The following is a 13,413-nucleotide window of genomic DNA, read 5'->3' as shown; positions in this document are numbered from 1 at the left end:
TGAACAGAATAATTTTTTTATTGGACTTTATTGACCTAAAGACACTAAATAATCTATTTCATCTATTCAATAACAAAAACTGAAATATGGCTTTATCTTCAATATAATTGTGTGTACCTCCAAATTGTGATACCATGTTCTTCCACAAGAAGAAAACATCGTGGAAGGTTTCAAAAAGCTTTGACTTAAGGCTCAATTCATGGAGGAAACCCACCTAGAAAAAAAAATCTCACACAAAGTTACCACTCCAGTCATGTTGTCTCAGAGTCTATATAAATAAATAGAGTTTCTCTTTTATTTTATGGATCAGACCTTTGAGAGACCTTTTTTAAAGGATTTTTAGAGAGATTTAAAGAGAAATTCTACACATTTCCTCTATATTAAATAGAACATCATTAAAGGATTAGGAGATGGAATTTCCTCCAAGTTGTAACTTCTTTCTACTCATTATGAAGAACTAAATCTCCTAAATGTTGGAGTGAGGTGTAATTGCTTTGAACTCTCTTATATTTGGTATGATCTTTATTTATGTCTACTTCCTTTTGACTCAAAGTTTGTTAATTGATTTATGCTTAATGTTGGATGAATTGATTACTTGTCTTACTTCACTAGCTTAAGATTTAGTGGGAATTAGTTTTAAGTTGTGGTCAAATCAATTATCTTGTGTGCTTTTAGATGCTAGGAATAAATCTAGAGTTGCAGTTGGAGTCATAGTGTTGGTATTAGTGTAGGTGATCTGTTCAAGCAGCCACTGAAAATCATACTAAAGGGTGATGATTCTAAGTTCCAGGTGTTAGGAATGGATCTAGAGTTACACCTAAGAGAACTCCCAAGACTTGATCACTAGCATCATCATATGTATTGATAGATTTTCTATAAGAGAAGGAAAAAGTGGTAAGGTCGAACTCCAACACAGTTTTATCATATGAAATTAACTCATTTATCAATCTAATGTGTTTTCCAACAGATATCACATTTATTTCACAAATTAAACTTGTTTTGTTCACATTAAAATCTTTGTTACTTTACATTGAATGACAAAACTAGTTAAAACATAGTATTTTTTGTCAAATCTTATAAATCCAACACTTGTTATACTACTAACTACCTAATATACTTGCTGATATACTTGGGTTGTTCCACACCCAACAATAATCTTTAATTTAATCGACTATATAAATCAATTAATCAATTAAAACATATAGCATTATGCGAAGAGTGCATTTCTTTAATTTAATCGAATATGTAAGTTTCATAGTCGATTAAAACATACAACATTTTGTAGAATTACAATTTTAACATTTTAACTTGATTCTTAAGTGACTATTTGAACTAAGGTGCTTTTTAGGCTTACTTGGGCCTTAAGTAATCCTTAGCACATTTCTTGGAGGCCAAGGTGCCTTGAAAAGATACATGCATCCTCACTCTTGAAGAAGGTTTTTGAAGCTTTTAGATTCACTAAACTTTCTTTCACTTGGTTGAAGATCAACTGAACTGAATGAAGGATGCATGTGATTGGACAAACTTCAACTGAAGCTAGAACATTCGCTACAATGTCACTTAGAAGGATTATCCAATATGAGTGAAGATGACTCACCACTTAAACATAAAAATCAAGATAAGACTAAAAACATGAGTAGTCACTTGATCCTCTATAAAAACACCAAAGTTTCTTTACTAATATTAAAATATGAAATACAAAAGTAGAGGCTTTTTATGTATTGATGAGAGGCCAACTGATTAGGGAAAAAGATTAAATCAAACTTAAACATGATTAACTCCGTAATTTGTTGCTACTAAACTAAGATCTTAGATTTGAAACATGTAACACATTTAAACACGTCATATTTTTTTCCTTTGCAAGCCAAGCAACTGATCCATGTTCTCCTTTGGGTTAAGACAACCCCCATGTGCTCTTTGCGCTCCTAATGAAACCTCTCCCATGTTGTCCATGCCTCCTTTGCTAAAAACACCTCCAATTATTTGTTATTTACACCTTCTAGGATACAAGAAAGAGAAAGAACCACAAGCTAAGGGTGGTAAAAAGGGGCCAATCTGACCCATTTTGGCCTGACCCATCCTTGGCCCTCCAAAAATGGGTTAGGTCGAGCTAGCTCGCCATATTAAAATGACAAAAAATATTAACTTACTTGGCCACAAGACAGGCAAGCGAGCACTTTTTATTTTTAAAATTTTTTACTTTTATAAATTGTTTATATATATACATATAAATAAATATTAAAAGCATATTTAATTATAAAAAAAATTTCTAAAACTAATTAATGCATTTACATGTTAAATTATTCCATTATAACTAATTATTAGAAGTTGTAAGGGTTAATGATTTAAATTACAATACTATTGAATTTTTACATCTTTAAAAAGATATAATATAAAAAAGTTAATATTTTAAATTATTTTTTATTTTTATTTTTAAATTAAAGAAAAGCGGACTAGCATGAGTTGGCCGATCTTTTACCCGTTAATTTGGCGAGATGGGTCAAAATGGGTTAGCGGGTTAGTCCACTTTGCCATTCTTATCCCAGGCTCTTACCGTACCATGTTCTAGGTTACTCTCTTGAATACCTAAGATGGATCAACAAGTATCGAGCTAATCATAATTTCTTAATCGTGAAGTTAAATCACCTCGTATCGTATTAAAGGATAAAGTCGAGTTGTTTAAATATTTTTAAAATAGAATTATGTAAGAGAAACTAAATTTTTTTATCAAATAAGAAAATTGAAATATAAGATATTTTAATTTATTCATCCAAACAAAGTAATTATAAAATGAAAATAATTCAATGTACTTCAGTTTCTTGAAATTGTTGAAATGTCACGTCCAAACACAAGGTAAATGTAACCCTTTTTTCTACCTAAAGTACACACTCTGAATACTAAAATAAGAGCACATACTAGATTTTAATATTTAGCAAGATCAATACAGTTAAAGTTGTTTTGGGATAGTGGAGCAAGCTACTAAAAGAAAATTTGTTTAGGATCTCAATTACCCGAGTCAGCCATTGTGGTCAAACAAACCATGCTAAATTTTACAAAACAATATCAGCTCACATCGCCACACAATCCAATACTTATAGAGGGTGAATAGTTGGTTGGAAATTAAAGAAGAAAATGATAAGGACACTAACAACTTTTTGTTTGATGCTTTTATCTTTATACACTAATAGCATTTACGGTTATTGAATTTTCAATGCAAAAGGATCAATTAGGATTGAGTTCATTACAAGAGAAATCATGACACAAGTTCCATGTTAGACATTCTCAAATGGTTTATCTGAAGACTTGGCACTATCACGTTCAGGAGATGCCTCTAATTTTCGTTTCTTCACAGGATATAACAGATAATGTTGGCACATGAAAAGGATGTCAAAGAATACAGACACCTGCAATGGTTCATTTTATGAATAGCTATATTAGTTAAAAGTTCTATTGGATCAGAATAACTATCTAACAAGTAAAATCTCTTGCAGAAAAAAAAAATAAACACCAGAGATAGCAGCAGTTTCCCTATATTTCCATAGAAGTTCACCCAAGAATCTGGAAATCAAAGTTGGATATCAATTTAAACCGTAAAGAAGATAATAGCTACATACTCTTTTATAATATTGATTTTTAGAACTTATTAAACATTGCAAAATCATGATTGAGACTTGTTAACAAAAAGTTCAACAGCCAAAATGATATGATTTTAAATGTTTTGCAATCAATAGTAGAGTGTTTAAAAGAGTATGCTACTAGCATTTTTTTAACTATAAATGGAACAAAATCCTTTGGTAAAGAAGATGACTTACGTTGATCGATTGATTGCATAGACATTTGCGCATAGTTAGCTACGGAGCCAGAAAAGTCGAGTAGAATGTTAACAATGCTCCAGCCTTCTGTACTTTTTCTCATAAAGTTCATCACTGCCTATATTCAATATCACAACTTACTACTTGAGATAAAATGGTTAGCATGTTTCAACAAACAATAAGTTCACTTTATGACCAAAGAAATATGCAGCAGTTCTCGCCAATTTAGTAAAAAGCCCTTCTTCAGATTGTTTATGTTTGCATTCCAAAATATGCTTCATTGAAGACAAGACTATCATAATCTTACTGGTCCCTAGTTCCTAGAGCTAAATTATCTCAGCAATCAAATTGAGATAATATAAACACGAGAAACTATAATTAAAAGGAAATCATAAAAACTCGAATAGGTCCTGACCTGGGGAATGTATTTTATAACCGTCATACAAACTTGAATGTCACTGCAAGTGAATCAGTTTCAAGAAAAGTCAGAAAGAAATTTGTTAACACATTCATCATTCATGATGCATGTTATATGTAACAATGGCATGGTAAAAAACTTGGTCTTATTATGATTCTCCAACGCAAATTTCTTAATAATCCACAATAGGAAGTCAAATTAATGCCAATTGTCATGTAACAAACTAAAACAGAAAACATACGAGAAGATTGAGATTAGCCAGAGCCAGTTATGATTGTGCAATGCTACAAAGAAACAGACTGCTGCAGAGGTCCATGTAACAAGGAGAACTCCATATGCGATTTTAGAGACTTTCTGACTTCCCCGCTACATGAAAACTTAACCTGTTTTAGGATAATCATAAATTCATAACAAGAACAATAAGCTCAATTAGAGGGAGCATAGTACTAACATCATATACAGCAATCTGGAACAAGGAAATTGCTGTCAGCAAAACAGCATGGACTGAAAAAGCAACATCATTTGCTGCCACAGGTATCATCTGAAATATATCAAAAAATGCTGAATCACCTTCAGCTAATAATGAATTTATGCAGACATTAAACAAAGAAAGAAAAAACTTCTAGCCTTCCGTAAGTTGCATTTGCCTGAGGCATGACAGAATGAATACACACGATATACCAAGAACGAAGATATTAATTATAAAATAATTTACAAATTGTTCCAACCTTAAATTTGTTTGTCATCATATTTAAAGTACTCCACACTCTATAATCATGAGTCTGCACAATTTTTTCTTTAATAGGCATTTTCATGGATTAGTGGGTTTGTTGGCTCATGTGTAGTTTCTCCTAACATTAAACGACAAAGCCCAAACACTTATACAAGGAAAAGACTGTGCTAACCACAAGAACCACCGTGGACAATATAAGGGTCGATAACCTAACAATGCAGTGCAAGAATTTGAAGTTGGAACGCAAGCACATCAGATTATCAAAATATCTCGATACGAAACTGTGTAAAGTGACAAACATAACTTTCCCCTTTCACTTTAGCACACACTGAGATTAATCAATTTAACTTCAATAAAAAAAATGGATATGAACAAACCTCTTTCTGACCATATTTGTTTCTGTACTGTTTCTGAACAGTAGAGCTGATGTACAGAGATGCATTGTATATGAGATACGAAGAGTGTTTCGTGAAATTCAGCAACACGAAATCAAAGTTCAAGCCCACCACACTATACAACAAAGCAATACAAAACACAATAAAATAGAAGCAAAAAGTCATAAGATAAGGAACTGAAAAGAAAAAAAATTACACAAAAACTGGTAGTAAATGGTACCTTTTTCTGCGAAAGTTCAAGATGACTTGCGGATAGAAACTGATGGACCAGGAAGCAAAAGCAAACCAACCCATAACTTCATAGGAGACATGCAGCGGAACTGAATTCCAAGCAGCCATGATTCTTTCCTTCACTTGTTCAAAGAACAAACCACAAATCTCGCGTATAGAAATATACTTTATATATATATATATATAGATATATAGATATAGATATATAGATATAGATATATATTATTACAGTTTATGTTTTGAATTGAAAGTGTTATAAATGTGGTCTTTCCAAACGGTTGTGATAGCGTATTCCACTACGTACGTGTTCATACATTCTTGGGGCATTGTTCGGTGGCCTTTTATATATGAGCGGACTCTAACGTGCTGGCAAAAATAATATACTTTCATGCACACAGTTCCCAAAGGATAAAAGTCTTCGAAACGTCCTTAAATTAGTAAGAGATGACAGGGAACGGAACAGAAAAGAGTTTATACGTTTTGGGTTTTGGTAATTGCATTCTTACTATTCTAATCTTAATTAAATAATTTTTATGAAAATATAAAAAGCATAATAAAAAAAGTGATAATGTCAAATATTTAATATCAAAATATATATTTTTTTTTAAATTTCAAATTTTAAATGTTAAAAGAAATTGTAATTGTATAAATATCAAAATAACAGATAACAAATAAAAATGAATAAATAAGAATGAATGGATCATTTTATATTATTTATATTAATTTTAATATTATATTATTTAAATAAAGATAGTCAAATGATATAGATTGTACTTTCTGCTTGAAAGAAGAATAAAAGAGCGCAATTATATTATAGAACATTTGTATTTACAATTAAATAAATATGTGATTTATTTTTATTATTTTGTATTGCTGTAACAAAATAATAATTTTGAAGTGTAAAATATCATATTTTAAAATATAATTGAAGTTAAATAATAACATAAAATTCTATAAAATAAAGATATTTCATCATACATTATTATTCATATATTATTATAGAGATCTAAATGTGTACGTAATAGAAAGTTACGTGAAGAATACACATTGTAATGCGTGAAGAATCGCATTACGTACTTTTGTTCTGGTTTAGATTTTGGTAAACTAGAACTAGAACAAAGCTTAGGGTAGGGTTTCAATATTTGCTTATCTTTTTCTTGTGTCACTGCTATTATTTTTTAATACGAGTGATTGTTAGGGAATCTTGTGTACATGAGAATACTATAAAATTGAAGGTTTAATACATCATTTGATTCTAAGTTTGGGACGTTGTGTTCAAAATCGTCCTACCTTTTAAAAAAGTTCACTATTGTCTTATATTTCGTTAAAAACGGTTCAAGTTGGTCCTTCTGACTTACGGCGTTAAAAACATAACGGTGCAATGATGTAGCAACTGTGACCTGTCCAATTTTTTATGATGCGACAACTGTGACCCAATTGATGTGGCTAGAAACCCTAATTTCCCTAAGGCCAGAAACCCTTGTGTCACCACCGTGAAACCCTAGCCGCCGCCGCCGCCGTAGAACGAAACGCGCCACCACCAAACCCTTTGGCCACCATGCCGCCATCACCACCATCAACACAGACCTACAATTCGAAGTAGAGAAAAGCAACAAAAAACCCAGAAATCAAACCCAAATCGCCTAATTCCAACCAAACCCTAGCCACCATGAGACCCTAAACCGCGTCACTAGTAATCAAGGCAAAATCTCCACCATGTGTTGCGCCTCACCACCATTAAGTAAGAACTGAATCGAAATCCCTAACCTGCAAACTAAAAATTTCAACTTAAATATGAACAAGAATATCGCAATTGCGACACTTAGAAACTCAATTCACACTTGCAGAAAACTATAAACATACATAATCGCTACCCAAATCGCAGAAACCCTAGTTCGCAAACAATATCCATGGACACCAACCTACAAATTGCAAAGCCAGAAACGTAGAAACAATGTGCCTCCATGCATCGTGCAAGAAGCCTCTTCATGCGTCCTCCATCTTCGTCTTCTTTGCAAAGAGCAAAAGCCTAGAACGAGAGCTTCTTCTTCGTTCATCGCTGATCAAATGCGTTGCGCCACCATGGGTTGTTTGCGAGTCAAGGTGCAGAATCATGAAGGCTCTCTCGCATAAACATTGCACAGGTCACAGTTTCTCTACTTCGAATTGTAGGTCTATGTTGATAGTGGTGACGGTGACATGGTGGCGTGAGGGTTTGGTGGTGGCGTGTTTCGTTCTACGACAACGGCGGCGGCTAGGGTTTCACGGTAATGGCACAAGGGTTTCTGGCCTTAGGAAAATTAGGGTTTCTGGCCACGTCAATTGGGTCACAGTTTTCGCATCATAAAAAATGGACAAGTCACTGTTGTCACATCATTGCACCGTTATGTTTTTAACGCCGTAAGCCAAAAGGACCAAGTTGAACTGTTTTTAACTAAATATGGGACAATAGTGAACTATTTAAAAGGTATGACGACTTTGAACACAACGCCCCAAACTAGGGATCAAATGATGTATTAAACCAAAATTGAAAAACTATTCATGGATTTATCAGTCCTATATTCAAGGTAAGTGTTTTGAAGATTATCACAGAATATGGTTTTATAAGTAAATAGTATATTCAAATATCAGATCATTCTATACATGATTAGTTAAGTTATAAAGTAGACACTACACTAAACTTTATTCTTAGCTGATTATCAAATAAAACTCTAACTATTACAATTACAATATGCAGTCCCTTAGCCTTGAGCCATTTAAGGTAAAAGGGTTGCATTCGTCTCACTTTAATGAATATGATTCATTTTGAGATCTTAATGGTACACTAAAAAAAGAGTAATAAACAACTTATTAAAGATAATTTGCTTAAGATTCTTTGTAATTTTTATTAGATCTTTGTGTTAGTAACTAGCAAACTATATAACCAACTTGGATAAGTTTTATTCCCTTTAGAAGACTAAACTAATACACATGGCCTCTAGGTGATTAATAATTTGGTTATGGGACAACTTAATTTTCGTAAAGAAGATTTTATGTTAAAAGACAAATGTATGAGCATTGAATCTTTATCAAATCGAATGTTGAGGGTGTGGGTCATAATTCATGATTAGAGTCTATATAATCCATTTATAATGGTATATATATAATCCCTTAACCTTGAGTCAAACTAAGCAAAAAGGTTTAAATAGTGTTATTTTGGATGCTTCAAGACTTTAAATGTTGGGTCATTTTTGGAGTGGGGACTCCTCAACTATCATAAGTATCTTTTCACATATTTAGGCTGGATTGGCATTGTCTCAGCGATTACTTGTAGCAAATTTCCATGTAGTGTATATAGTTTTAATAAATAAAATGTCTTTGGCAATTTTGTTTTCAAAAAAAAAAAAAGGTCAACCTTCAACCAAGATGCATGTATATCTTTTGGCAAATTGGGTGGACACATTTGTCCATGATTCTTTTTGTTATAGAACCTAGTGTTTTCTTGTTGAGACTAACATAAAGAAGATTTTTTATGTTTGTTATTTTAGACTTTTTATGGCTTCTAAAGGTCAAACATTGTATAAGAAGTAAATTGATATTTGGTTATTTCTTCAACGTAAATTTATGTTATATTGTTAATAACTCTGACATAAATTTACATTAGATTTCTTTACTCTTATGTAAATTAGGAATACCTTTGACACTAAGTTTAGACTATGAGAGGTTAATTATGCCTTATGGTTTGATTAATACACCTGGTACCTTCATGAGACTCGTTCATCATGTGCTTACATAATTCTTAGGCAAGTTTGTAATAGTCTACTTTGATGACATTCTCATATATAGCTTGTCTAAGGAAGAACATGTGCATTATTTAAGGAGTGTACTAGAGACCTTAGGATTTTATACTAGGGCTTCCAAAGACAAAGAAGGATAGGGATTCTATCTTTGTGGTGATATATAGGATTTCAAAGATAACTTATTTTATCCCATGCTAAAAAGTGGATGATGCAAGATTAATTGCAGATTTTTTCTTTAAGGAAGTAGTAAGACTTCATGGCATCCCTAGAACCATAGTAAGTGATCATAATTCTTAAGCCACTTTTGGAGGACATTGTGGGGGAAAGCTTAGCACTAAACTTCTATTTTCTACCACTTGTCACCCCCTAAACCGAAGGCCAAACCGAGGTGGTTAATAAGACTTTGGGTTAAATGTTTAGGTGCATGATAATGCATAATCCTAGGAAGTGGGAAGATCTTCTGCCTCATATAGAGTTTGCATACAGTAGAATGATGTACTCCATTACTTCACACTCTCCCTTTGAGGTTGCCTATGGGCTTAATCCCTTCACACCTCTAGATCTCTTTCCCTTTCCCACTTGTGAGGCATGGACTTGCCAAGACAGAGAAAAGCATGCTAAGATGATCTAAGACTTACATGCTTAAGTCAAGGGTAACATAGAAAGGAAGGTAGGGTAATACTAAAGGTTTTCCAATAAAGGTAGGAAAGAGGTTACCTTTAAAGAGGGTGATTGGGTATGACTTCACTTGAGAAAAGAAAGGTTCCCTACTCAAAGGAATTCCAAAATCCACCCTAGAGGGGATGACCCTTTCCAAGTAGTTAGGAAAATAAACAATAATGCTTATAAGTTAGATTTACCCCCTAATTATAACATGACACTTTTAATGTGGGTGATCTTTCTCCTTTTTATGTAGAATTTAAGAATTTGTGGTTGTATTTTCTCCAAAAAGAGGAGGATGATGAGTTCAAGACTCACAATGAATGATAAAGATTATGGTTTAATATTATATGGTGTGTAAGTGATTAAGAAAGCTCAAGAAAGATTCTCATTGGACATTAAGATAACCAAGGTTATCTAGATGTGAAGGTTCACTTCCAGTACTCTAGAGAAGAAGATAATTTTAATCAAAAGAAACTAAAACCAAGACACCAAATGGAACATAATATGTGAAATCATAGGAATACACTAGAGGAGGTGAATAATGTTTTAAAACTTTTCACAAAGCAGCGTCTAATGGATTCTCAAAAGATAGATGATTTAAAATAAGATGTTTAGATGATGGTTTTTATGAAGGACATATAAAGGAAAATTTTTTTAAGAAGCAAAGCAATAAAGCACAAATTTTATACTGGTTCCTTCAACCTAAACTACATCCAGTTCTTCCTTAAGAACTTTGAAAGGGTTCCACTAATCTTCAAGAAAATTACACAAGTTTCACCTCTCCAGGTTTACGTCGAGTATTAACACCACTCCTGGTTCATCTAGTCAATACTGCTAGTCTGAGTTTAACTACTCTTGGTATACAAGTTGATGAAACCCTCTCCTAGCATTAAGCACGCAAGAAGAAGCTCCAAAACAGATGCACAACGGAATGAGATTTGGTGCAGTGAATTGGATGCACATAAGGTGTTTGATGAAAGTTTGGATGAAGGTGTGGTGTGTGTATGATGCCTCCAAGCTCAAAAGACCTTCCTACTAAGGAAGGAAGCTAGAGGAGAGTGAGAGAATTAGAAATTCTCAGGTGACTAAAGAACAAAAGAAGCTGGAGCATTTCATTAAGCTCAAAAGTGAGAAATTACATAGCCATGACTCTCTTATTTATAGGTAAAGATGAGTCATGTTTCTGACCCAAATTCCCTCCCAAATTTAAATTAGTTTGTGCAAGAAGCTCCAACTAATCAGCTCACGCAAGCCATGCCTTGATCAAGGTCAAAATTAAACATGTGTAAAATGCATCTAGTAGTGGCTGGGCGTGCAGTGGATTTGGCTGGGAGAAATTCCAATGCGAAAGCCATTTTTCTTCACAAGTATAATCCGGAAGGTAACCTCCCAATCCGAAATTCCACCTATTTCTTCCTAACTTTTGCTCCTTTGCTTCCCTTGGCTTCTCATGCTTCTTGGGTGGTTCAACCATGATCTCCAAGCCTTTTTAGACCCTACAAAACAACAATATAAGTATTTTAGAGAATCCTTCTAAGACTTAGAGAAAGAAAATCAAGAAAGAGCCTTTAAAAGTCCTTCTTCACTTCCCTTTCTTAGCCTTAGCTTTAGTTGATACCCCTTTGAATGAAATTCCCTAAATGAGTTTTCATCACAAGTATTCTAACCACTTCTGGTATCAATCCTAGACAACTATTTAGACTATTTAACTCAACTGAGCTAAATACCAAGTGTTTTAGTTCTCTTCAGAATGTACAATATAGTCAGTGTTAAGAGCAAATACAGATGGTAACTCTCAAAAAGAGGATAAAAATAGTACAACAAAATCTAAGATTTTGCTAGCGTTCTTTCTCTTAGAAAATTTTGCATTAGACGATATAAGAGTAGAGTAATAGCAAGCTTGTATGAGGGTTCAAAAGTTCTCAATGTTATGCTTCTTGTCTTCTCTTCAAGCTTTTGTCTATTTATAGCTTTTCTTAAGAAATGACGGTTAGATAAGGTTGACTTCATGTAAAACTGGTGGCCTTTAAGAAATCAGGCTCAATCTACTTTGCAAAGGTAGAATGATTTGCCATAGCTTTTATCAAAACATAGCTTGTACGATGTGTTAGAGTATAAGTCTTCAAGGGAAACATTAATATTCTTCATATCTTTGAACGTCTTTATCTTTGGTGCATTGATTCTGATAAAGTCTTTGTACTTTTGTGATCTGCAAAAATATCAAGAATAATGTATGCAAGCATCTAAGCACTTTATGTACATACATTAAATATTTTGAACATTGATAAGCGTTAGGCTGTATTACATGTTCAATACATTTTCTCATTTTTCAACTTATTAATAAATGCATCGTTTAATAAACCATTCAACATATGAATATCAGACGGTGTAAACATTAGATGCTTATGTTGAAAACCTGTTTGAGATATGCAACATTTAACGGACTCTTGTTAGACGATACATTTTATAAGACGCTTGCTTGAATTAACATTATTTGAGTAAAACATATTTTAAGCTTCAATGTTAGCATAAAGATAGATGCTTATGTTAGTAAGACGTTATTTGTTAAAATGCTGTTTGTAACACATATCGTCTATTAGATGATTCTTTAAAAAGACGCTTCCTTTCATTAGACATTGTTTATAAAGCTTTGTTTATCTGACAATATTGTCTAGAAAACGTTGTTATAAGCTTGTTTTTGTCTAGAAAGGATCTTCTAAACTATATTTCTTTTAAACACTATTTCTTTAAAACAATATTTCATTCAGAGGGATATTTCGTTTAATGCTTTTTTGTTAAACTTGAGCCCTTATGCAAAAGTCCTCTAACATGTATGCTCGAAGATGTTCCTACATAAGAGCAGTTCTAGAGATCATGTGACTAAGATGGGTAGATTCGTCATATATCATTTGATAACTGAGATGCCTTTCAACCTGCCACACATGATTCTTATCCACGTCGTCCAGTCCATCAAGACTTGAGCAAGAAGGTGTACAACTACTATTACACTTCATTGGTCAGATTGATTGTTGATCGAAAGGTTCTTGAGCATATGATGTTTGAAAATGTTCATGTTCTCATAAGGAACCATATTGTAATGAGTGGCACCTCTCGTGGCTAAGTATTCAACATAACCAACATTAGACAGATGCAGTTGGAAGTAAAGAAGGTAGAAAAGATCCCTTCTTTGGAGACTGTAAGGTTTGCAAACACAAGGAATAATCATCTAAATCATCCTCACATGGACGTAGAAAAGAAAGAATCCGTCAGAGTTATAGGATTTGATAAGACTCTGAATCTCTTGAAGATGGATATAAAGGGTTACCAAGCCCTAAGGGGTTACAAAAGGTAGAGGCTGCTAGAAAAGGAAAAGGAAGCAACT

At 33.2% G+C, this 13,413-nt stretch overlaps 1 protein-coding gene across 1 annotated transcript; it reads right to left on the bottom strand.

The window, feature by feature from the left end:
- Nucleotides 1-3,092: 3,092 nt before the first annotated feature.
- Nucleotides 3,093-5,758, bottom strand: LOC124828367 (cystinosin homolog). Its single transcript, XM_047301642.2, has 8 exons — nt 5,579-5,758; nt 5,341-5,473; nt 4,682-4,771; nt 4,472-4,596; nt 4,228-4,270; nt 3,813-3,930; nt 3,509-3,558; nt 3,093-3,404 (listed from the first exon to the last, which is right to left on the bottom strand). The coding sequence occupies exons 1-8, from the start codon at nt 5,695-5,697 to the stop codon at nt 3,273-3,275; spliced, it is 810 nt and encodes a 269-aa protein (XP_047157598.1). The 5' UTR covers nt 5,698-5,758; the 3' UTR covers nt 3,093-3,272.
- Nucleotides 5,759-13,413: the final 7,655 nt, after the last annotated feature.

This window comes from Vigna umbellata, chromosome 5, assembly GCF_029865625.1.
Source record: "Vigna umbellata cultivar VRB3 chromosome 5, Vumbellata_1.0, whole genome shotgun sequence".
Taxonomy (NCBI): domain Eukaryota; kingdom Viridiplantae; phylum Streptophyta; class Magnoliopsida; order Fabales; family Fabaceae; genus Vigna; species Vigna umbellata.
Note: the sequence above shows the minus strand (reverse complement) of the source record. Positions and strands in the feature narration are given on the sequence as shown.

What these genes read in the sequence shown, in the direction of transcription:
- LOC124828367 (XM_047301642.2), bottom strand. Translation starts at nt 5,697, where the DNA reads ATGGCTGCTTGGAATTCAGTTCCGCTGCATGTCTCCTATGAAGTTATG. An exon ending in TGGCTAATCTCAATCTTCTC is followed by an intron (nt 4,271 to 4,471) that starts GTATGTTTTCTG and finishes ATTCACTTGCAG; the next exon opens with TGACATTCAAGTTTGTATGA. An exon ending in TATGCAATCAATCGATCAAC is followed by an intron (nt 3,559 to 3,812) that starts GTAAGTCATCTT and finishes TTTGATTTCCAG; the next exon opens with ATTCTTGGGTGAACTTCTAT.